This window comes from Epinephelus lanceolatus, chromosome 13, assembly GCF_041903045.1.
Source record: "Epinephelus lanceolatus isolate andai-2023 chromosome 13, ASM4190304v1, whole genome shotgun sequence".
NCBI lineage: Eukaryota > Metazoa > Chordata > Actinopteri > Perciformes > Serranidae > Epinephelus > Epinephelus lanceolatus.
In genome coordinates this window covers 34,960,801-34,986,046 of record NC_135746.1, presented here as the reverse complement: position 1 = coordinate 34,986,046, position 25,246 = coordinate 34,960,801, and the positions used below count along the sequence as shown (strand labels likewise).

At 40.6% G+C, this 25,246-nt stretch overlaps 1 protein-coding gene across 1 annotated transcript in view; it reads left to right on the top strand.

Moving 5' to 3' along the window:
* The window catches only part of cdk19 (cyclin dependent kinase 19), a 75,878-nt gene that overhangs the window by 25,201 nt on the left and 25,431 nt on the right, over positions 1 to 25,246 (top strand). The window contains exons 3-4 of the mRNA XM_033648548.2: positions 11,791 to 11,901; positions 13,980 to 14,120. Of these exons, the coding sequence (XP_033504439.2) occupies positions 11,791 to 11,901; positions 13,980 to 14,120 (252 nt within the window). The remainder of the gene's footprint in view (positions 1 to 11,790; positions 11,902 to 13,979; positions 14,121 to 25,246) is intronic.

Sequence of the window (25,246 nt, the reverse complement as noted above, 5' to 3'; positions counted from 1 at the left end):
CTCTGTAACAATGATGGCGAAACTATAAAAATAAAACCCTATTTAAAACTGGAATCATCATTGAATTACTAGATAACATTGTGTCACCACAATACATTTCTGTTGAAAGACATAAATATGAAATTGTCTTAATTCAAGTCTCCCCTTTTCATCAAGGGGCCCAGAAATTCTCCAGTGGTTTAATTATTATTGTGGAACGCCATTCACCCACCTGCTCCTGTTTCACATCTGTTCGCTCCATCAAGTTTGACCTTCGTGAATCGAAACATTGTTTACAAATTTTATGATTCCCATGAACTGAGTCTTGTTTTCCCCGTTGGTCACAATGGCTTTTGTTTAGCTAAATGTTCCGACCTCATAAATATTCCCTTTCTTCTCCTCTGCCATAGCAGCACATGTGGGCAGATACAGTATGAAGCATTATTTTGTTATTATAGCCTTTTTCTTTGTGAAGAGAAGTGTGCAATCACTCCCTCAGTAATAATGATCTGCTGCAAGAAAATTACACAGTAATAAATTGGCTGAATGGTCCTTTCACCTCAAAGGTAGAAAGATGAAATTACAGTCCTGCCTCATATTTTCTGCCTCAGTCTCCATACGGCAGCCTGTGTTTCCTGTCTGCCTGTCTTCCCCTCCGTGCTGATCACTGTGCAAACAGCAACATGTTTTAGTTGTATTTGTCGAGGCTGTAGGTTGAACAGTTTGAACACATGGTAGCAAGGCATCAAATTATTGCTGATGTCTTGGTGACCATTGAATGGAAGACTTTTTTCTAGCCATTTTTTGATCAAGATGCTTCTAACAAAATATAAATCCAGGGAATGATACAGTAGTGAACCTGCTACAGCTGTTGTTGCAGTAAAATAAATGTAACTACAACGTGCCTCCGATCTGATGCAACATTGTATTCATTCTGATGAATACTGCACTAAACCTTGTTGGCCGTGAAGCTGCAGCACGCAGTCCATCAAAGACAGCCTAGTCAGCTGTATTTGTGTGTAAATAACACCAAATGGCTGCTGCTGCTACTGCGCTGATGTCTCGCTGTGCCAGTGGCCGTCACTTTGTGCATTCGGGAGAGATAAGGCTTGGCGTGCATGTTCCCCCTCGCAGACAGAGCTGCAGTGGCAGGCAGAGCCCTGCACAGAGCAGCCTGCAGTGGGTTTGTCGACTTGCTGCTCGCCAGCCACATAAGAGGCATTAATCAGTCCTGAAGAGCAGGATGATCCTGGGCAGCGCTGTTTTTCTTTTGGGTTTTCTTTCCCCATAAACCTCATCCCTCTGCTAATCTGATGTGTTGTTAAGACGACTCTAAACCCCGAGATGTAACCTACACAGGTTATTCAGTGTTGTTTTTCAGAGCCCTTCAAACAAATTTGTGGTCCCTGATTTAGGTTTAGTTTAGTATTAGCGTTTCTTTTTAACACTAACATCTCCTGTTGTTTCAGTACTTACCCTTGTGTGTTTCCACCTGCCGTCATTTATCACCAACCCCTGAGTTTGCCATTGTCCCATCCCATTTATATTCTTTCTAAAATTTCTTTTCCTCTGCCAGATTGTCTTTGTTCCACTCTGTGTGTTCATTGCTTTCCAGCAATTCCCAGTGTTTGTTTCTATGGTTTTTGGACTTTGCTTGTTTCCTTGGTTTTTTGATTTTGCCTGGAGTCTGTCTGGTCTTGTTTGTTCTGATTGAGTTGGCTATCTGTGTGACTGCCTGGCTCTCAAGTTAAGATTTTGCCTTTTTAAACTTCACCCTGTGTCCTGTGTTTCTCTCTACGTTTGAATGTCTGTGCAGCTCAGAACTGTTGCAAGGTGGCACCATTGTCAATTGCAGATTTTGTGTGTTTGAACATAGTGACTCGCTCTTTGTTGTTCTTGCTCACTTGGCATCATTGCAGCTACCTGTGCTCTCCATTGCAACATAGCGTGATCATCAAGAAGCTGTATTCGCCCACTCGCTCACTAAAATACTGTTCACCTTCTTTGTTGGAGTTGAGACGAGCAACTAGTAGCTAAAACAACCACCTTACCAGAATAAATGTTGACATTGTACATTTCTGCAAACCACGGATGTGTTACATTTATACATTGCGTATGTAGCAGATATGTTGTAACATTTTAGTTTTCAATTATATATTGTGACAGCTGTGGTTAATATGTAGTTAGGTTTAGGTACAAAAAAAAAAAAAACGTATCTTGGCTTACAATACACAGTTTGGTCCCTACAATCATGGATAGGAATATCCTGAACTCTGGTCAAAAGATAACCATTGTTGTTGCTACAAACACAGCTGGAAATGCCTGAACTCTGGTTGAAAATATCCGGTGTTGTTGCTACAAACACAGCTGGAAATGCCTGAACTCTTGTTAAAAATACCCGTTTTTTTGTTTTGTTTTGTTTTTTGTTTTTGTTTTTTTTTGTTACAAACACAGCTGGAAATGCCTGAACTCTTGTTAAAAATACCCGTTTTTTTGTTTTGTTTTTGTTTGTTTTTTTGTTTTTTTTGTTACAAACACAGCTGGAAATGCCTGAACTCTGGTTAAAAATATTCCCAATTTTGTCGCTACAAACACAGCTGGAAATGCCTGAACTCTGGTAAAAAAAATGCCCAATTTTGTTGTTACAAACATGGTTGGAAATCCCTGAACTCTGGTTAAAAATACCCATTTTTTGTTGCAGTAAAACACGGCTGGAAATGCACAGAACTCTGGTTAAAAAGTATCTGTTTTTGTTGCTACAAACACAGTTAGAAATGCCTGAACTCTGGTTAAAAATACCCAATTTTGTTGTCAAATGTATGAAACATACGAATGTAAAATATTGGTGGACATTTTATTTTGGCAACTAAGGATTTATGAAGGATAACATTTATCTAATAATCTTCCTTTAATGAACATCTAGAGGCAGATTTAGAGAGTTCAGAGCCATTGGGCACCTTCATTTATTCCATCTGATAACCTGTAATCATGACACATTGCTGCCGAGAGTTATCTTGACGTTACATCTGTAGTTTGTTTATGCTTTTGTGGATTGTGATTGCATTAAGTCCATAAATCTCACTAACATTAGCTAACATTATTGTAGATACATAAAATACAAGATGCTGCTTATGAATGCAAGAGGACAAGCAGCTAGATCAGCTTTGAGATAAGAGAGATTTTTGCAGATCAATGATACAGTTTTAACTCCAATTCCCCCCTGGTTAACACTGTTAGCTGTGTCAGCACTGTTGTAAGCACTGTTTATGGAGTTACTGTATCACCCTTAGCTGCTAGCTGTTGGCTCAGCTACCTCCAAGCTGAACAGCCCCGCCTCAGACTCTACATTTCATTACAGCTTTCGTTTTCAAAGGTTACTTTTCATTTTGTCTCAGTCTTCTTGTCATAATAATCATTAGAAAATTGTTTTTTGGGAAAAGAAATGTGACAAAAGCATTCTGGGTAGCATACTAGAAAGCATGTTGAACACAGTGAAGGAAGAAGTTGTTTAAATGGTGACATGCTTGAATTGTGGCCTCTGCTATTAAGTCGACAGTCAACTTTAACCAGAGATTCAAAACCATTTTTGCTAGATGCCTTCTTTCCGATCCCAGCCGCAGTTTGAATTCCAGGAATTGCCTGTAAGTGTGATGTGATGGTCAGTGACCTGAAAACACATTTGGGTCTTGAGAAGGCTCTTTAAAGGTGGACTGGCTGGTCTGGCCAGAATCTGGCTTAGCTGTGAGTATTTAGATCCTGTCCAGTGAGTACTTTCTCTCTGAGGCATTTACAAAATCGTGACCTATTTTACTCAGAAGAGGGACAAACAGCCCTTTCTTTTATTCCTGCCATGCTTGTGTTCTTCTCTTTTGTCTCATTTACCGCAGATTTAAACATATTGATGCTGTAGTAAGTGGTGTACAGTTTTGGATCCTCAGTGTTTTACCTCTTTGTGATCTTTTTGCAACAGTCCAATATGATGATGACTCTCACCAGTCTGCACATATTGAAGAATGGCCCAAATGGCCTTTAACTAATAGCCCCCAAAAAGTGAGTCAGAACATTTTCTGTACTTGGAACATTTTCCCACAGGACACGGGGCTTTCTGTGGCTAAGGCTGGATTACAGATGTGTGATTATGGCTCATAGTAGCATTTTCCCAGGACTTGGTTTTATTGTTTTATGTTATTATACCAGCAGCTTGCAAACATCAAAATTAACAATGTAAGACCCTGTAAAAATGTATTTATTAACAGCTGAGATAAGTATATGTTTTGCGCACAGTAATGCGTCATGGCTTCAGATAATCATGCTGCTTGGCCGCTATTACGTGTCTCCAGGCAGTGAAGTGGTGTGTCAGTATTAACAACACGGGGAAACAGTTTTGTCATTGAATCACTGCCATGGTGTTTGAGCTGGTATTGTTTACATTATCAGCCGCTTGCTTACTCTTTACAGCAACATACCTAGATGAGCAGAACAATTGTGATTTGTCACCCACATGTACCCATGCCAATAATAATAGCCCATGTCTGACCTTTCTCAGTTGGACTGTTAGGCTGGAGGCTGTGTGAACACAATAAAAACCTCTCCATGCCTCTTCCCTTTTTGTTGGTCTTTCTTCAAGGTGACCCTGTGGCAGCTTCTTGTGTACAAACAAAGTTTCTTCGTACGCTTAATGTTACTCAGCAAATGGCCTTGAGACCTAACAAACTCGTTGAGAGCAGGTTTTTCATGTTTTTCTTAGATGTTAGCACAGCTTGTGTTGTTTGCTTGTCTGCATTGTTTACATGCATGTTTACTTTTTGTACTCTGACTCTGCTGTTGTGTTTCTTGGGTTCGTCATAGAAAATGTGTCTTCACAACTATTCTATCATGCAGATTCTTGCCTGTTCCTAGTTATTGTGGCTGAGGCTTGTGGTCAGGAAGAGCAGCAAGGTTTTCTCTTACCCCTGGACCCCACCGGGCAGCCACTTTAGACATTGCTCGTGATTCCACTAGACGTGCAGCAGTGCATTTCAGAATTTCAGAAGTATCCCAGTAGCTGCTCTGTGCTCTTCTCCACCAAAAATAAAAATTGTGCCGCGTTGCACAGAGCAAATCAAGCCAGGCAGGAAGTGGAGCAGCAGTATCCAGTCAATTTCTCAAATAAACACCCTATAAATATAAGTAAATCTAAGTATAGATTCAAAGTGTATTTTGTCATTCATGACTGGACTTTTTTTTCCCACAGCTCAACTAAGTAGGAAATATCAACAATAAAACATGAAAAAAACAAAAAATCAACCATGTAACTACTTAACCTAATAACTTATTATGGTAGAAACACAAATATTACAAATACAGTGAGTATTTATGATAGAGCTGAAAAAGTAAGGTAATTTATTAGTCGATCAACAGAAAAATAATCAGCAACAATTCTGATTATCTTTTAAGTGTTTTTTTGGTCATTTTATGAGCAAAAAGGCCAAATATTCTTTGCTTCCAGTTTTTACAGTGTGAGGATTTTCTGTTTCTCTTCATCATATATGATTGTAAACTGAATACATGTGGGTTATGGACTGTTGACTGACAAAACACAATGTTTGAAGTTGTCACCTTGGGCTCTGAGAAACTGTGATGGACTTTTCTTCAGTTTCCTGAAATTTTATTGACAAACTGATTGATTAATCAATCAATTGAGAAAAAAAATCAACAGGTGAATGAATAATGAAGTTAATGGTTAGTTGCAGCCCTTGTTCATGGCAATGAAGAAACATGTTCCCCAGTGTAACAGTGTGGCTCATAATGTGATTTTAACAACAATGGAGCTCTGTGGCACAAAGGAAGCAGATATATCAGCCTTTGATACAAACACAATACACTGCTGGCTTTGGGTCTTTTCATTGGAATTGGTGACAATAAAAACTAGAGACTATCATCAGACTTGTTCTGTAAACAATATTATTACGATTCAGTTTTGAGTTTTGACAGAATATAATGGTAGTTTAGGATCTTACTCACTAGTTGACAGTGACTGACACTCTTCAGTGTAAGAGATAACTGAACAGAACTGTAGACTAAGTCAGGTAATTGTTTAAGCAAATAAACTAGCTTTGGAATAATAGCAGTGATTGGTACCTCTGTGGCAGACTAGCAATTAACCCATTACGGTTCAAGCACTAGTATAATAAGGTTAAACACATGTTGATGCATCAAACGCTGTGTTTGTTTGTGAAAATAGCATTAGTGCCACATAGAGTTAGTGGTCAGATGAGGTCTCAGCAGGTCAGTCTCATCCAGCGCACGGCCCTCAGGGTTGAAAGTGGTGCCATAGCGCTGGGTGTGTACAAGCCCTAAGCCCAGGGCTCATTACCACAATGCTCCATTATAGCCTGTGGATTAAGGTTGTGATGAAACACAAACCTCATTTCCCATCCAGAGGCCAAATCAGCCCGCGTTCAATTCCTGCATTATTCCCCTCAGTTTGTCCCTCGCCCTGTCACTTCCCATGCTGAGGCTGCCTTGTGGCCGCAGCATTACAGAATTATAGTGTTTTTGCTGCACAATTGACCCAGTTATCACAATTGATGTAGTGCACTATGCTCATCTTTATTAGATCATCAGAGTGCTCTGGGTCTTGGCGATCAGGTCTGTTTAAAATGATGTAATCTAAAGGTTCTTTCCACATTAAGATTCTGCATCCTGGGTAGAAGTCAGTAAAACCAACGCAGGTTTTCAGTGATTGCACTGATAAGACACTGTCAATATTTGATCTTTCAGGAAATGCGATCAACTTTGATGAAGGGAAAACTAAAAGGGTTATACACAGTGACTGTCTCGGTCATTGGCATAACTCTCAAGGCATTTGGGTTCCTGTGTTTGCTGATAGGTGAAAGGTCAGTCTCGAATCTAGCAAGAAAAAGTAGACTGTTGTGTCCTTAGAGCCATGTCAGTAGAGTTACTACAATTTGATAGAATAAAAGATTTTCTGTTGTTTCAGATGTCAGACAACAGGTGCATTTCCATCCACCTCTTTTTAATGTTTTAATTTGTGCATAAAAAAGCCTGAGTGGAAATGCCAAAGATTTGAAAAAACTCAAAATATTGCAATTTTTACGCTTGGGGGAGGTGGAGAAGTTGGCATATCGATAAAAGGTAAATGCCACTAAGTGCAATAGAAACAGATTAACAGAATAAATCATGTTGTAGCATCACCATAATTGCATAGGCCACTGCAAGCTCTCTTTGTAGTCTCTAAATGGCTTTTAACACACTCAGGTATGCAGACAGGGCTGTTCTCTTCCAAGAGCAACTAGCTGTAATGTTAGTTGTTCAAAACTCTCTATCGTCCATTGTGATGTCTGTTATTATGCATCCATTGTTTTCCTTCATTTGAGGTTTGACTTCGAATTACGTCATTTTGTTGCACCATTTTCTTCTGCGGTAGTATTTTGGCGGCTGACTGGAAAATTAGCACCACCGTCTTCTTGCCTGGATGAACCAACTGCCAATATTGCATAACAGTAGTGGATGGGAAACCACGTCATTTGGCATTTTCTTTTGTCAGTTATCTGAAAAATTTGGTTAAATTTTCAGCGACATTTGGATGAAACCCAACTGGTGTGCTCAAGCAGGATTCTTCTCTCTGCAGCACACTTGCGTCACTCCCAGTTAGTCTGGGGTTATCATCAGCCAAGTTACTAACTAAAGTGACAAATTAACTTTGGGGATTTGTTCCAGACTGATGTTAATTTTTGCTCAGGATACCTCAACTTTTTGATTTTAATGTCAAATGTGTCAGGGCACAAAGAAAGCATTTCAGTGACAGCTATAGGTATAAGGTAAGGTAGGTACATTGTCACAGAAAAGTTGAGAAAGCTTAAAACCACTGAGTCCACTCAAGTCCACACCAGGAAAAAAGTCCGCTTTTGAACATATTCTCCTCTGTAAGGTGCCATTAGTGACCATATTATTTAGGACAACATGTGATTCCCATATTTTATCCCTACATGGCATTGTGGGCGTGTGGATCTGCACTGTAGATTGAAGTTCAGCCAATTTCTGGCGATCCAACTGATCCCCTTACTGGCGGCTAGTTTCTTCATACAGGTATATCGGATTAGCTTTGTCTTTCTGAATGTAGCCCAGAACTTTATTATGATTAGTATCACCATTTACTTGAACCATTTGTTTTGAAGTCTCAGCGGGAGTTGGATAAAATTATATAAAACATTACTAGATTAAACAATTATGCTTTAGAGCCCTGTGTGTGAATAAGAGAGCAGCTCCCACATGTTACTTAAGATTTGTGTCAGTGGATTCTCTGAAATTAGAGCCTTTCGCTTTGAGTTTCTGACCTGGTTTCAAGACCTTAAGATAATTAAACAGCTTTAGTTACTCTTTGAGTGTATAAGCATCATCAAGCTGCAGGTTCATATTGATATTTGTTGCCAAAACCACTTCTGGCAGGCTTGTGTTTCACTGCGGTTCCTTTTGTCAGTCAGTTCTCCGTCAGTGTTACTGTTTCACAAAGAAACTGAAATCAGACACCAAATGTGACTGCAGAAAGGGGAACAACCACATGGGAGTCACAATGGATGGTGCATCTCACTGTAGGTGACGTACAGTAAGAGTCATGACAGCCTGTATAAGTAAATAATTCATCAGCGGGGGGGTTCACAGTAGATTGTTTGAGCTCTGTGTTGCTCCCAACTGAAACATCCTGCAGACATGGAGGTCTGTCTAAAGGGCATGATCGATTATGGATAGTCTGTGGTGGGTCAGCAAATGGCACTGTGTGAATGGGAGTGGGTGAAACTAATGAACCAGTTACAAAGACAGAGAAAGAGGCTCTGCTTGAATGATGCAGCACAGTGTGCAGCATTAGCCAGGATGGAAAGTCCTCCATTATGCAGCTGTCTCACTGCTAACTTCCATTTGGCCTTCAGCTGCTGCTAAAGCCAGGGACACACTGATAAATGAAAAGACAACAGTACAAGTTTCCATACTGGTCCCTTGAAGCTGATACAATGGATTAAAATCATTTTGAATTAGGACACGTATTTGCTGCATTTATGTGACTGGGATAGTTGCATTGGAATCACATTGTATTGTTTCCCCTACATATGGTGTTCACTGGCATTATATAATAACCAATCAATATGAAATGCTACTTTACAATTAAAGCTTGAAGTCTTGCATTGTGTGCATTGTAAGTAAGTTGGTAAGGACATGTATGTGAAATGTAAATCAGTCTTGTATTTGATCTTATTCCTTAATTTCTTAGCATTTCATAGTATAGTGTGTTAGTGTACCATATTAGCCATATTAGATTTGTTAGCATTAAGCTGCCTGACATCAGACAGAATTATAAACTCATTACACTCTGTTTCTATCTTCAGTCTGACATTGCGTCCATTCTAACCAATTTCCGTTGGGGATTTAACGTCATTTTAAATCCACAGTGATGCATAGCCATGCCATCCTACCTGTTTTGGTAGGCCAAACACCAATCTTGGGTGATGTTGAGAAGACTTATCGATTCAGCATAGCCTTGATAGCCGACTCTATCTTGTCTATGGCACTTGACATTGCTGTCATTCCTCCTCATTGGTTCCGGTGCAGGGTTTGACAGCGCTTGACGATTGTGTTTATCCCGCCTGTGGTGCTGATTGGCTAATCATTAGTCCCTTGCGGCACTCATTCCTGTTTTTAATTTCAACAAAGAAACCGCTGTTTCATGCCAGACGAATCAGGTCCCGTTTATATGACAATGATTTCAACTGAAAACGGTAAACTTTAGTCGCGTTTTGGCCGATCGTTTACACGACAGCAGCGTTTTGGGTGCCTGAAAACGCAACGTCTTGAAAACGGGTTCCAGAGTGCAATTTTTTGGAAACGGCACCGTCTCCGTTGTCATGTAAACTTGCAATATGCAGTTCCTCTGAAAACAGAGACTTTTCGCACATGCGCATTACGCTTCCAGTCACTAGGCATGCGCGAGAAAGTCGACCATCACAACAACAATGGTGGACTCCCGAGCTCTGTTTGTGCTGCTCACCCTGCTGAATTTATCAACGCTTCCCCATCATAGTGTAGATTTACTGTAGCAACTCCACCTTGTCATCCATCCAGACAAACGTTCGTGCGGTTGCCATTTTGTTTGTTTATACATCGCAGCTCTGTAGAAGGAAGTGTAGGCGTCACACTGCCAACTACTGGCCTGGCATGTATACTGCAGCATTTTTGGTCATTTTTGCGGATCCATGTGCACGGTGATTGTTACCAAAACATTGTCGTCTAAACGCGCAACTTTTTTCAAAACGAAAATGAGAAATGATTCTGCTTTCAGTGGATCGTTTTCATGTAAACATGGCCTCAGTCAGTACTTTGGAGTGGGTAGATCCCAAGGTCTGGACCCAGGCAAAGCATTAAGTACAGCTGACAGGGATTCTGTTGTTAGTCATTAAGATATTGTGTTGAATGCAAATTTTTGGGCCCTGTCTACAAGTAGAGTTTTAGGTCACTAACATTGAGATCTTTGAAAACACCTTTTGAGGTGCAGATTTTTCAAAAGGACAAACAGAGGCTTCTGATGCACCCAATTTTATTTGCTCCTCTTCCGTGTCCACTGTTTGAAGTTCACCAGAAACGACAGTTTTGGATCAGTCCCAGACAAATCTTCTTCTCTAGTATTTAACATGTTGTTGACAATACTCACTGGACCAGCTGTCATTTGGGAACATTTTTGCATTCTACTGTGGAAAGATATATTTTGTAAAATTATTTTTATAATAGATTTTTTTTTTTTTTTTTTTTCGTAGGGGAAACCATACGTTCTCAAAAATATCTGTGTACTCTGAAGACAGGGCCTTAAATTCTGTTTGTGATGCTGGAGGTTTTCAAACTGTGAGGCACGCCCCTCTTGGGACAGCAACACCTCTGTTCCTGTTGAAATTAAATTAATCAGTTTCATCAGTTTTCATTCAGGATGTCTTAAGCAACATGTTTGAATTGTTTACAGTGATATACATATGCACACACACACACACACACACACACACACACACACACACACATATATATGTATATATGCAAAGTACTATCATCCTAACCTGGAAATCCAGATGCCCCGCCCCTAGCAAATTCAAATTTGCTCTGCAGATCTGTCTTGATTTGAGTCTGGATTTCCAGGCTACTAACATCCCGGAAATACTGGCATATTGAATGAGACATTTATCAGCTGTTAGATGTCTCATTTTAGATATTAATTACTCTCTGTCTTTCATGTGTAACATGTACCCATGCTGTAAATGATGTCATTGAGAATACTCTAAGGGGTTTTGCAGAAGAGCCTCCAATTGGCATGTTTTTCATTAACCATCTCATTATTCTTTGTCATTTCTGGCTGCAACACAGAATTACTTTTGAGGGAATGTGCTTGACTAATCTGAATACATTTGTGTTTGAGAACAGTAGACATGGCTTGTGCTCATGTGCAGCAAAGTTTTTAAACTTGTTTGTATTGGAAAGCCTTGGGGTAAAGTTTGTACATATATTATTCTGTAAATTTGACATTAAACCTTACTTGAGCTGCTTTTTACAAGCCACCACACCAAATGAATTTGCACTTTGTCCTGTTTTCTGGCAGTTAAAAGAATACTGATCTATTTATGTTGTGCCAGTCTGGGTTTTTATGACATCAGTGTCACATGAGGACATATTTCAAAAAAACATGTTGTGCTAAGCTTTCTCACAAAGCGGGCATTAAATGAATTTGTCACATGTCTTGTTTTTCAATTATTTACACATTTTTGTCGTGTCTTTCAGCTGTTACGAGAACTGAAACACCCGAATGTGATTGCCCTGCAGAAAGTGTTCCTGTCCCACAGTGACAGAAAGGTTTGGCTCCTCTTCGACTATGCCGAACATGACCTCTGGGTGAGTCTCTACGTACCACATGGACTGTTGCTACATGCAACAACACGTGTGTACATGATGTAATGTGATATTACCAAAATACATGTGTAAATTTACTGTGTCACATGTTTCTCTCTCACTATAACTGGCAGCAAACTTAATGGCTCTTTCACAGATTAGGTTTCCTGATGTTCAGATGACTTATTTGGCAATATCATTTTTTTTTTATGTGGCTGACACACATTTACCTTTTATTTACTTGTATATTGTCAGCACTGGTTGTGCAGTTTATTTAAACCTAGGCTCAATCCTATTACACCTCTTGCCCCTACAACTTAGCCCCTCCGTTTTGCGCATTCACATCTTGGGGTAGGATACCCTGAGTCTCATTGAGATAGAGGTGTAGTGCGAAGTGTCAGGGCTACATGAATAAAAAATCGACAGCAAGATGACTGTACAAGCAATGACAGAAATGTTTTTTTTTTGCTAATTAAGATTTAAAAATGACAATAACCTCCATATTATCTTCGCTTAAAGTTGTTTCAATGTATTATGGTCCTTTCCTTTATAACAAGCATGACAAAAAAATGCTAGTATGCCAAAGTCTTGCTAGCTAGCTAAGTAGCTATCTTCTGACTTTTACATTCTTAATGCTGATTTCCATATCGCACTGATTCGCGTTTGATGGCATATGACACATGAAATCGAACTTAAGTCCAGCAGCGAGTTGCTGTGCCTGTTACTGCTCCTGTAATATAAGTGCAGACTGGCAGGGAAGGACCACAGGTTGCTAACATTAGCCTACAGAGCATGGCTAGTGGCCTGCTAATATATATATAGCTGAAGACGGCATTTTGCAGTGTCGGGTAACACTTGTCATGTCTAAATGCCAGCATACCTGTGAGGTATCAGGTTCTTGAAGGGTTGTCCCATTTCATAGAGGAAGTTTTCAACCATTACCTCTTGTAACTCTGTTCCAAGGGGCAAGGTGGCCCTTGAGAATGAGGGGTATGGGTAAGAATATGAAATGGGATTGGGCCTTAGCATGCAAACATAGTATGTGCTGTACTTTCAGGTGATCTATCTAACTGTTAATCTCTATAAACGTATATCTGCATATGAATGCAGAATCTGTAGGCAACGGATGTCATTTGTAGTCCAAGTATTATTGACCAATCACTTTTGAGGGGGCTTTGGGTGCCTGCAAGTAAATAGTCTATGTGGAGAACAAAAGAGGTAGAATGCATGAGCTGAAATGCAGTATCAGAGCACATTGCCTATCATATGATGACAATTTAGCTTTTTATGATCTTTTTTTCTAATTTATCTGCATTCATATACAGATAGCTGATGATTGAGATTATCCGAAATTCAGTCTGGACCTGTCTCAAGTTACTAATCAAACTGTAAATAACGAGCAGTGCCCAGAAGAGGAAGTCTTGGCCCAAATACTCACTGGCTACGTCGGAACATCCAAAATATTGGTCATTGTCCCCAGAGGGTTAAATCATTCTCAGACTAATAGCCGATGGCTTCCTGAAATTGCCTAACTGCAGGCTCAAATGTGAAACAAAGACATTTCTAAATGTGTTCAATGTAACATGAGAAAAGAGCAAGATTAGAACCTTTTCCTTATTATTGAATATCCATGAAGATAAATGAATTTTCGCTGGTTTGACTTTATCATGTATTCCTTGATAATGGAAATATTTTCTTTACAGTATACCATGTTGGCCAGGCAACATCAGCCATCATCTATATTTTTGCCATCTGCCATACTAAATGTGTCAAATTTACCAAACACACCAGCCAGGACTTGGAAATGCTGTTTTATCGAAAAATGTTGGCCTGCCAAAGTGTCTGCTAGTGTTGATTTTCCACCCTGGTATACTGTATACTCAGGAAACCTTTTCTGTACCACTAGCTGCCAATAAGGTTGCACAATAAATTTACAACATGCATAAATCACAGTATTATAGTTTGCCTTCTTTACAAGGCATCAACAAGATGTGGAGAAGCTGTTTTCTAGTGAATGTTGTAGCTACACGGTCAGAACTGACAAGACACAGCTGAGGTGAAACCTTTTCTCTGCCTCGTAGCACATCATCAAGTTCCACCGTGCCTCTAAGGCCAACAAGAAGCCCATGCAGCTGCCCCGAGGGATGGTGAAGTCTCTCCTGTATCAGATTCTGGATGGGATCCATTACCTCCATGCCAACTGGGTGCTCCACAGGGATCTGGTGAGCTGCTATATTAGCTTCACTGCTCCAGTTTCCCTTTACAGACCCGCCAGCTTCAGCACACACTTCATCCTGGAGCGGTTTCCAAAAGGGACACCGCTAATAACGTCACAGAAACACTGTTACCCAGGAGAGGCAGAAGTTTCCCCCTAGCAGCCATGTGCGCTGTCGTGACACATGTTCAGGCAATGGACAGATAAATGGAGATAAAAAGAACTAAAAATACAACAATCAGGCATTGAAAAGGAAACCTAAAAAATAACAGAGCTCTGGGGAAGTAATTACATTTTTTGGTGTAACAATTTTAAAGGAATAGTTCTTGCTTCCATGACAATTGGTATATCAGTTACTCAACCCATATTATGTTGAATTCATGAAGAAGACTTTTTTGATTCTTGATGAATTGAAGTCATAGGGGTCCATGTGTAACAACAGCAAAACTATATCCAAACATTCATTTGCAAACTCATGCAGTATAATCCAAGTCTCATTTATCCAGTCGTATGCTCAGTACTTCTAAAACAGCCTTTTCTGATGGGGAACTGAACTGAAAGTGAAACTAATCTATGCTCTCTTTAAAGCCAGACTCCACTGACAAAAACAGTCATTTTACCTCACTGAACAGGGGAGCTGCTGGTCTAGCATATGACTGGATAAATGAGACTTGAATTACACTGCAAAAGTTGTGGCAGAGTTTGTAAACAGATGTTTTGATATAGCTTTTCTGGTTTAAAACGCGGACCCTTATGACTTCAATTCATCAGGAATTTTCTCAGTTTTTTTGGATTCTTTGTTCACCAGAGGCAAATTTTCTTCATAAATACAAGGGAACACAGTGTGAGTAATTGATGTACAAATAGACATTTGAGGGTAAGGTATTCCTTTAAGTTTTAAAAGGTAGAAGTTTCAAGATTTTTGTAAATTTGACTTCAATTGAAACTGTCAGTAGATTTTTCTACATGAAACCTGTGTCTAAACACAAAAACCTACCTTCAGAAACTTGTCCCTTGCTTGTCCTATTATCAACTTTAACTGCTCTCAAGAGTTAGCTCACAAGTTAGCTAGTACGCTCATTTAGCAAAAAAGATGTTCATGTATTCTTTCCTAAATTTTATTTTGGAATATTCATGTACTTAGAAGTATTTCAAGGATTTGTACTGCCATAGTTAAGTTGCCTTGGTGTTCAGTTGTTAAATAAAGCTGATTAATGATAACATTATAATAATTTAACACAAAGCTGGTCAGCTGTTGTCCTAGCTGCTACTTATGCTAATGTTAGCTTCTTTAAGTATGTGTGCAAATCATGCATTTACATAAAAAAGGTGATGGTAAGCAAACAAAAGCTAAACATAATTAGCCCACATTCTCTAAACAGAATTAAAAATGAAAACACTGTGTTTGAATTCTGTTGATATCTTTCACCTTGACAGACCAAACAGAGATTATTCTGTTACGGTGCACCTTGTCTCTCTACCACAGTGAACTCTCCCAACAGCAGAGCTGTGTTATTTCAGTGCAGGGGCTGTTATGTCTGAGTGGGGTGTATTATTATTATTATGAGTTTGATTGTCTGGAGGAGTTTGATTGTAAAACCTGAAGAACAGAACGTCCTGAACTCTGAATGTTGTCTGACTCTTGTCTACCCTTTAACCTGGCTGCAGCACTCTGATGGTTCCTGTGAGATTCTCTCCACCTTAGTTTTCCCACAGTGCTTTGGCTCAAGGGACATTTCATTCTGTGCAGCTGAGAGTCAGGCTGGAGCCAGAACACAGGGCTCCTCATTGTGTGTCTTGAAATATCGGTTAAGATGACAGATTGGCAGGAATTAAATCAAAATGGTTGCACGTTCACATCCCCTCCACTAAGTGGAAAAATATCTTGCTCCTAGAAATGTTAGTGCCGTCATTGTTAAAAATAGCTACACTACCCAAACACTACTAGGTAATGCAGTTAAAATAGTGGAATTGCTAATTGCAGTGTAGCTACTCCCCAACACTGCATATGGGCAGATTTGGACAGTTGACACACCCTTGGACTGTTTGTAAGAACTGATAGAAATATCAGGCTCAGGTTGTCTGAGTCACACGAATGTAATGTGATAATGGTTGAGTAGATTCATACTTACCCTCACAGACCAGCTGGACCAGTGCGTCTAGCTTTTGACCCACTGCTATTTATTTACTTTATATTGTTTTGTGATTCCCGGTGAAGCTTTTGCTTATTAAAATAAAGACAACTGTATTAGCTGAACCACTTAATGAACTTAGTTTTATTACAGCACAGACAAATTGTGTTTTGAATGTATGGAGATATGTAATCGTCCGGGACTGTTCCAAACCAGCACTTTAGCTGCATTCAGCCAGTTGGAGAGCCAAGTTGCTAGCAAGAAAGTAGGAAGATAGCTTATGGATATTAAAGACACTCGTGGATGGAGACAAGATGAGGCTATTACCCCTTCCTTAGGTGAAGTGTCTGCTTTCAATTTGGTACGACAAACAAGCAAAACTTGGCAATTCATATTGCAACTGGAGGATTTACCGATTTATGAAGCAATGGCTGCAGCTGTTAGGTTGTCTGAGCTGGACAGAGGGATCGGATCTCTATTGAATCTCAGTGTGGCCACTGGAGACACATTAATACCAGGTGTAAATGTAATCAGGTTAAATAATACAATCTGGATACAAGATGCTTTTTAATGCAAAGTGTAAGGGGGGTCAGTGTGACTCCATGCAGCTTCTTGTGCCTCATTTCCACTACATGATATGGCACAGCTCTACTCAACTTGCTCTTTTTTGGTTTTGCATTAGCAAAAGCTGTGGATTGTACCTGCTACTTTTTGTGGTATCACCTCCGTTGAGGCTCCAAGCAAATTGAGCCTGTTAAGACACTGCAGAATACCGATTGGTCAGAGAGGACTTTCATTTAAATCATTACTTACGCGACATGAGACAGCCAGGACAAACACGCTGTTTTTAAATAGCTAAGCCACCGTCAATAGTGACCGAAGTTTTCTATTCACTTGACCCAGGTTTAAAAAAAAATGGCGGCCTGCAAATCTACACTGTACATTACATACACAATGCTGCGTAATTTGTAAAGTGCAGAAGTTCCTTAGTTTGGTTGCCGATGAAACGATTCAACAGGTGTCACATTGAAGATGATGTTGAAGGCAATCAATGGAGAATCTGCCTAAACTGAGGGAGTACAAGCCGCAGTGTAAAACGAAGTAGAGGAGAGGACCTGGTACACAAAGTGTGTCAAGTAGAGACAAATCATGCAGTGGAAATGAGGCAATGGAAAACATCAGATTTGTCACATGTGAGATAAAAAAAACAAACAGAATTGGAACAAATTTTTTTCTCTGATATCTGAGCGTGTGCTGTAAACTCCCACAGCCCATCTGTATGTGGCTCTCTCGCTCTTATCTCTCCCTGCATCTGTCACTCCTTAGTGAGGAACATTTGTGCCTTTGCTTGTAGAGGAAAAAGTATCATTAACCAAACACATCAGATTGTGTGACAAAACTTTAATTTGATTACCACCTTCAGTGCTTTGATGACAGAGGATCCAGGGGGAGGCTATTTCTAGATGTCACTCAGAGAGAATGAAAGGCTGAGATTATAGGCTACAGTATGACTGAAATGTAGATCAGCTGTCGGTTGATTTCTGCAAATGCACCTCTAAGTGGATAAGTTGGGTTCAGAAGTCAGAGGGCTGAGCAGTCACACAGTTCAGCCGTCTATCCATCTACAAAGCCGTCCACGCTTATGTAATCCCCTGGCAATCCTCAGCGGTCATGTGGTGGCTGGACATCACTTTATGTAAACCTGCAGGGATCAGGGAGCGAGCTTTCACGCTGTCCCTCTCTGGCTATCTGCGGGGCATCTCTGCAGGAAATAAATGTTCAATTTATCAATCAGTGATCTCTGTGCCTTTTTTTTTTTACTCCTTTGCCGCTGCTGTGTAGCAGCGGCAAGAAGGTTGTTGTTGATCTGAAATGACAACATGTTGATTAAAAATGTGCTGACTCTGCTTTGAGAGATTCAGCCAGCTTCAGATGTTGAGTAAAGCAAGACATTCCGAGAACTTGACATCAGAAAGTAAGTCCAGTAAATGACGAGGGTCTGGGTCTGGGTATTGTTTCAAAAAATATAATACCAGTACTAGAACCCTTAAAATGATACTGATTAAAATACAGTACTTAATTCGATACTTGAATGGAGTTCTGTGTAGTACAGCCATACTAACGTTTTAGTGGCATCATGGCACATTGAACTGTCAACTCCGTCATTTCACTGCACAACAGACAGATGTAGGATGCAGGTGCTGCTGCTGTGGGAGCTCTATGGTGGGAACAGTTGGTGAGAGTCCACCCATACAAATACTGTGATAAGGCTACCTGTTAGCATCACTTAGCTAATGGTTATTAACACGTTTAACAACAAAGTCAAGCCATTTCGGTGTTGGTTTAAGTTTGTTGGGACTGTTTAGCTGCTTGGTGTTGGATGTTAGCTGCTGCTGTGTAAGCTCATGCTAACCCAGTAGATGTCAAACTGACTGTTCACTGGGAGAGGAGTGGCTCCGGTGACGGCAGCAACAGAAAGTTTGCTGCTGTCTCCGGAGCTGGGATGGTCCGGGATCAGACCCCTGGTGCGAAAAACATTGAATCCAAGTATCTTATAACTGGAGAAGTTTGGATACTTGGTACTGGGTTTTTTGGACAATACCTTAAAGGTATACCCAGCATTACTAGAGCCAGACACTTTGTATTCCTGTTGCACAAGTTAATCTCAAATTACTCCCCTGGTTTATTCAGTTCTCCAGACTCATGTTTGTATTGCTTGAGCAGCTGCAAATAATTTGTTTATTGGCTTGTTCTGTCAAACCAGCAATTTACTCAAAGGCCAGAATATATTCCGGGCTTTCAGCTAATTCCAATGTAAAGCCTTCCATCATAATACCTGACGCTGAGGGCAACCAATGTAGTATAAAGAGTTAGGTAGGTAGGTCAAACAAACACAGGACTTTCATTCAGGAGACTGCAGTTTGTGTCCAGTGTGAAACCAAAAGACAGTGTTGTTTTAACGTAACGTTACGGAATTTACGTATGGTCCTTGCGCACCGACATCACCTTCGAGACAAGACGTCACGTTACCTTAGGTAGCAAATTTTCTTATTTAAACACAAAATATGGTCTTTTTCAAAACCTTACCAAGTAGTTCTGTTTCCTAAACCTAGCCACGACCATTTCACAACATTAACCACGTCACAAGGTGTTTCAGATGTGTGGCCTGGTACTGTACTCCAGTAATGTATGCCTAGCTGTCCCACACAGTCAGACTGCAGCAACACAGGACAGATGCTGGTGCTGCTGACCTATAAGGATTAGGCCCGGGGGGAAATACTGTAAATGAGTGCCCATGCCAGACTTGTTACAGTACTGCTGTATGATGATGCATCAGTATTTGGATGTTAAGAATGTAAATAACACAATTCTATTTACCAGTGATTAAATGTCACAGTAATGAATTATGAGTATTACACTCTGTGGCCTTATATCAGGTCACGGTTCCTGTCTCTGTTTTTACTGCAGACAATCCACTGACATCATTCACCGGTGCATGATTCCAGTAGAGGGGAAAGCCCAAAAATTCAGCTGGGGTCAACCAGGTGGTTTGAGTCCAGCATGGGACCAGGCACATCAAATGCATGTGTGCATTGTAGCTGTTACAGAGTTAGCGATGCTGTTCATCGATAGAAACAGGTCTGTGCTATAAGATATGGACAAATTAGGTGCTATGTGGTTAGCGGATCAGTTTTAGATGGTGCAGAGAGGTATAGCAGAATTAACCACAGTGAGCTGTGAGTGGAGAGCAGTGGCTGACAGGCTCTCCTGTGGTTTATGTGTGAACCAGCACACCTCTGACACATCATCAAATTAAACAGCTTGTTTTTGCCTTGCTCCTCTGTGCTGTGGAACATTTGCATCATGCTGGCGTGACTTGAATGGCCACAGTTGTTCATGGCTCAGCTCGATGCAGTTATACCCACCTGTATCATATCAAGTGCATAACATCAACAATGGATCTGTTCTATACGAGTGTCCCAGCAGGTCATGACGCCGACTACGTTTACACGCACAAAATATTCCGTTTTTGGTCCTACTCCAAAATAGACAAGATTCCGACTAAGTTGTTTACTTGTCAAGTGAAAATAAATATTCTACTGATATTCCCATTTACATGCAGCCCTGCACACTCCAATTACAGTGCCATTTTCTTGCTATTACATCAAAATGTCTCCTGTGAGAAAGGCCTTCAAAATAAATGTAATGTAATGCTGTACTATGTTTTACTGTATCAGGGGGATTACATTCTACACTTTGTACAGTACTATTGAACACAGACTCTTTGTAAATTTGTTCATATTGTCATTTGTTCTACATTTGGATAAAAAAAAAAGAAATAAAAGGAGCGGGAAGCCCCGTCTTCTACACAACAACAGAAAATCTCCCACAGGGCCCGTGTGCTTGTTTTGCTCCCTGAAGGTCACACCACGCTTATCTGCTCACCAACTCTTCCGGCCCTTTATAACTATTTTCATTGCAGCCGGATGGAATTCTCCATTGTCAGACTGTATCTGACTCTGCACTGATGTATTGCAGTTAGTGCTGTTATTTTGCTGTCTCATTGCCAGGGCTTCCTGCCATTGTAGCTGACGAGCTCCCTAAATTCTCCCCTCTACAACTGCTTCTTTTTGGTCCTTGTTGTTGGTCAGAGTATCATCTGTGTGCAGGTGCTTGGCTCTTTGTCAAGTCTTTGTACGTGTGAGTGATAATAAATCAAAATAATGTTTATAGTGAGCATGTTGCTGCTTTGCAGAAAACGCCCGCAAGGCCTCTTATTCCTTTCATAGTTTATATGAAAGCTATGAGTATGGCCATGTTGTGCTGTTCATGCATGTGAGAGGAGGAGCATGTAGACAGATCTGCAGCTGTCTGTTCAGCTGTGTTGAAAGGCGCCCCCACCAGCACATCTTTCATGGTCCCACTATATATGATGTTACGTAACTGTGTGTTTGTGCTGGTGTGTAGCATGCTCTGTGTCTCAGCAAAGCAGGTACCAAGCATGTGCTTTGCATTGCACCACTGCATATAGCTCCCATCCCCCCACTTGTCCTGCCATTCCTTTGCTCCTTTCTCCCTGTCCCACCCACCACTACCCACCCCCACACCAGAGGTGCTTGGCATGCCTCCCTCCCACCCCCAAGCCCCCGCAAGGCTTATGTAACAGCCTCTAGCCAGAGCCAAGCCCACCGCCCTGCATGGCTAGCTGAGTCAAGATGCTGACTTAGCAGCTCTGCAGGCCAAAGCAAAAAGCATCTCAGCGGACTATACCAACAATCACTGCCAAGGGGGGGGACATTACTGAAGGTGATCGGTTGTAGCAGTAAATCCAGACTAACGTATATGTACTGTACTGCTTGTGTACAGTACAGTGTGCCTGGCTGTCCCGTATAGTCAGACTGCAGCAGCACAGAACAAATGCTGATGCTGATGAGCATCATCTTCACATTATGTGCATGGAATATGACAACAGTTATAATAAACAATTATTGGGCTTTACATCATTATTATTATTTTTGATTTAATTACTATGGATACACAATTTTATGGCAACAATGACAGGCTATGGCGACACATGTCTTTTATCGCCTGGAAAGCACAAGGTCAGGTACTGGGTGATACTCTTGTCTTGTGCCTATTCTGTGATAACTTTCAAGGGCGCAGAGGCAGGTTGCATCTAATGTTGCTAAGCGTCCATAATCAGCATTGTTTCATAGTTTACTTATCAGAAATCCCAAGTTTGGTGCTGATCTTTTTCCAAGCATTGTTTTTGTAAGTGTGTATTGGGGCCTAAATTATTGTTCCTAGGACAGATTGTAAAGCTCTGGATGTTGCAAAAAACCCAGCATGTGAGTGGTCCCTAACATCATCCCAAGGAGAAAGGTATTTGTGCCTGTTTGTCCTTCCTAGGACAAGATATGTAACAAAACTGAGATCATTAAAGGATTTATGTCTAACATCAAGACCAGTGCAACCAAAAAAATCATACTGTGATTATTTTGATGATAGTATGATCAGAATATGAATTGCAGTTTTAGTGGGAATGGTAACTTTGCATTTCTTTTTCACTGAAAAAATGATGGCGATGTGACTTTTGCGGGAGTCTGTACCAAACAGGCATGTTTTTGTGTGAAGTGACTGATAATGTCAGCAGAAAATTTGTCAGCTGGGGCATCTCCGATACACGACAGTGCTTCATCTGTAATAGTATGTCGTGACACATTACCTGCATTGTAATTGTAATTGTAATATTGTAAGAATTTATTGTAAGAAACTGAAGTTATCTGTATGCTCTGATGTCTTTCAGTTCTGTTCAAGAGAACGTAATAGAGCCAGATAGACTGCTTGTAACTCATTGATTGGGCAGTTTTGATAACTCCTGCATTATCAGTGCTACATGGACCCATAGAGGAGAATCAAATTCATGACTGACACCAGGTCATGCAACTCTTTACTAATACTTAAATGGGTATTTATCTTTTCTGGTGTCACAAAGAGCTCACTAAGATATCATTTGTTATTTATCAAATGGCAGATGGATCTCATTTTTCATAAATAATGACAGTTAGAAGTACTATGAAAAGGAGCTTGTTGTATTGTCATAATACAGGGGAGGTACTGTGTGGTTGTTACTTTTTAGTCAGTTTTTAATGAGGATCTGCAAAACATACTTGTGTCACTCATACAGATTCTTCTTAGACAGTTCGTGATCAGCAAATGGATTGTGTGAATGTAATAGTAGTTGAGCTTCTGAATTCATTCTGAAATCACGTCTACAATCACACAATGCTATGATTGTTCCAAGAACAAACAGCACCAGAAGGTTCAATGGTGTTCATTATGTCTTTAGTTTCTGATAATGACTTTAGTTGTTCTTTTATCTCAAACATGTGTTAGGATGTTACATACCTTGACATGTTTCGGCAGAAACCTGGTCTTCCTCAGAAGTGTCACTTGGTGGTGGTTGTGACGCGTCTTTATCAGCTGATCTGTCAATCAGCTGATATTACGAGATGGTCACGCCACTCAAGGCCAGAGTCATACACACCAAGGACAACGCTGGATCAGGGAGGCCATTGAAATAAGGAAGCGGGGCCCGGGACATTGAACAGGGACGAGGGGGCATACATGCTCTCCCACACCTGGAGCAGCATCCTGGAGAGGCGGCGGACAGACAGCAGGTGGCGTGACCGTCACGCCTCCCTAATATCGGCTGATTGACAGATCAGCTGATAAAGACGCATCACAACCACCACCAAGTGACACTTCTGAGGAAGGCGTAAGTTTCCACCAAAACCTGTCAAGGAATGTAACATCCTAACACATGTCTGAGATAAAAGAACAACTTAAGTCATTCAACAGCACCAGAGTTCAGGGGGAGCTGAACCAAGACCCTTCATTTGAACTGGTCAGGATTTGATTTTTCAACCCAGTCCAGTTCAAACTACAGCTTTCACACTGGTCTACATGGGCTCTGAACCAGAGGCAAAAACACCAGAGTTAGTCTGAATCAAACTTAACAGGTCAGGTGTGACAAAATACCACCTGTAAATCACCTTTTTTTTTTTCTAAAAACTTACAATTTAAAACACTTCCATATAGATTTAAGTAGCATACAAGACTGTTGAGTTGTGTGAGAGTTTGTAAACAGAAAGTAGATGTAAACAAAAGCAATGCTCTAAAAAAGACGTGCAGATGCTTCGCCACAACACATGTCAGCGCGATCTTTTAGACAAGGTTTAGAAAGTCAAGTAGTCGAATCATCTAGCTCAGCCTGCAGACCTGCACATAAGAGCAGATGTGTTTTTAATTTTGACTGTACCAATTCCAAACTTAGTTTTTCAAGTGCACAACTGCTTTAAAGTGCATAGGTTGTTAATGGCCCTGCTGGTGGTGGCCTTTTGGTTATACGACAGCCTGTTTATCAACTTGCCCAAACCGTTGTATAAGTGCGTCTCTGGCTCCTGAACTGGCCCAGTTTTTTTGAGACAAAGATGTAGATGGTTTTTAAATGGGGGGCATGTCCCTGAGGATTGACTTACCAGTCCTCAGTGGGATGGAGGCTGTTTATTTTCCCTCGGCTCCTGATCCATTTACGAAGCTAACCAACTGTAACTGATTGATTTCACCGGATGAATTCAAAAGGAAGTCCCAATTTGGTGCATATTTAAAAATAACATGAGGTCATTTCTGAAACACTGAGTGTATTTCACCATAACATCAGCAATATTTAAACATATTTATTGTCACTGTTTTCCACTCTGATAAGCTGTATCACTTGTTTAGTCCCATGTATAATTTTCTTTTAATCTCTAACAAACAGCTCCTCAGCTGTTATGTTTCATGCTCATTTAGCACTTTGAAGAGACACTGACACTCACTCAGGTCTCTCACAGAACAGTCAAGAGCTAATAACTGTTTTTCAAACAGCCAATATGAATAAGTTCAGGCCGGGCATATTAATTCAGTTAAGCCTGTTTAGAATTTGAAAGAGGAGCTGGTGAGGCTGAACTCCTCTGGCCTTTTAGGAGACATTTGTCTTTGTGTTTGCCGTTCAGGGCGTGTCGTGTTGTGGGCGTGAATAATAGACCTCATTATTAGCGCTGTTTCTATAGCAACGAGACGTGTTTGCCAGGCAGATCTGAGTCCGCCGAGCCAGAGGGTTCACACTCACACAGATACCCAGGGAGAATCAACAGACTGTTTGTCGACAAGCAGATTCTGCATCCTGCTGCATGAGAAGGCAACTGTAAAGTTAAAAAAAACATTTCCCTCAGATGTGCAGCAGTGTGCCTGTTTATTTGGTAACCCTGAGAAGTGAATAACAACACAGGTCTAACAACCCATAGTTATACGTAGGAAGGGTTATTAATGTGATTAATGCAAGCCACTGACCCTTCCTCAGTCCTACCCCTTTTTGCTCTGTGCTCCAATAAAGTGCTGCAGGTATTAGTTAGCACCCCCTTGCTTACCGTGACAAATACTCTATGGGATTTTTCCA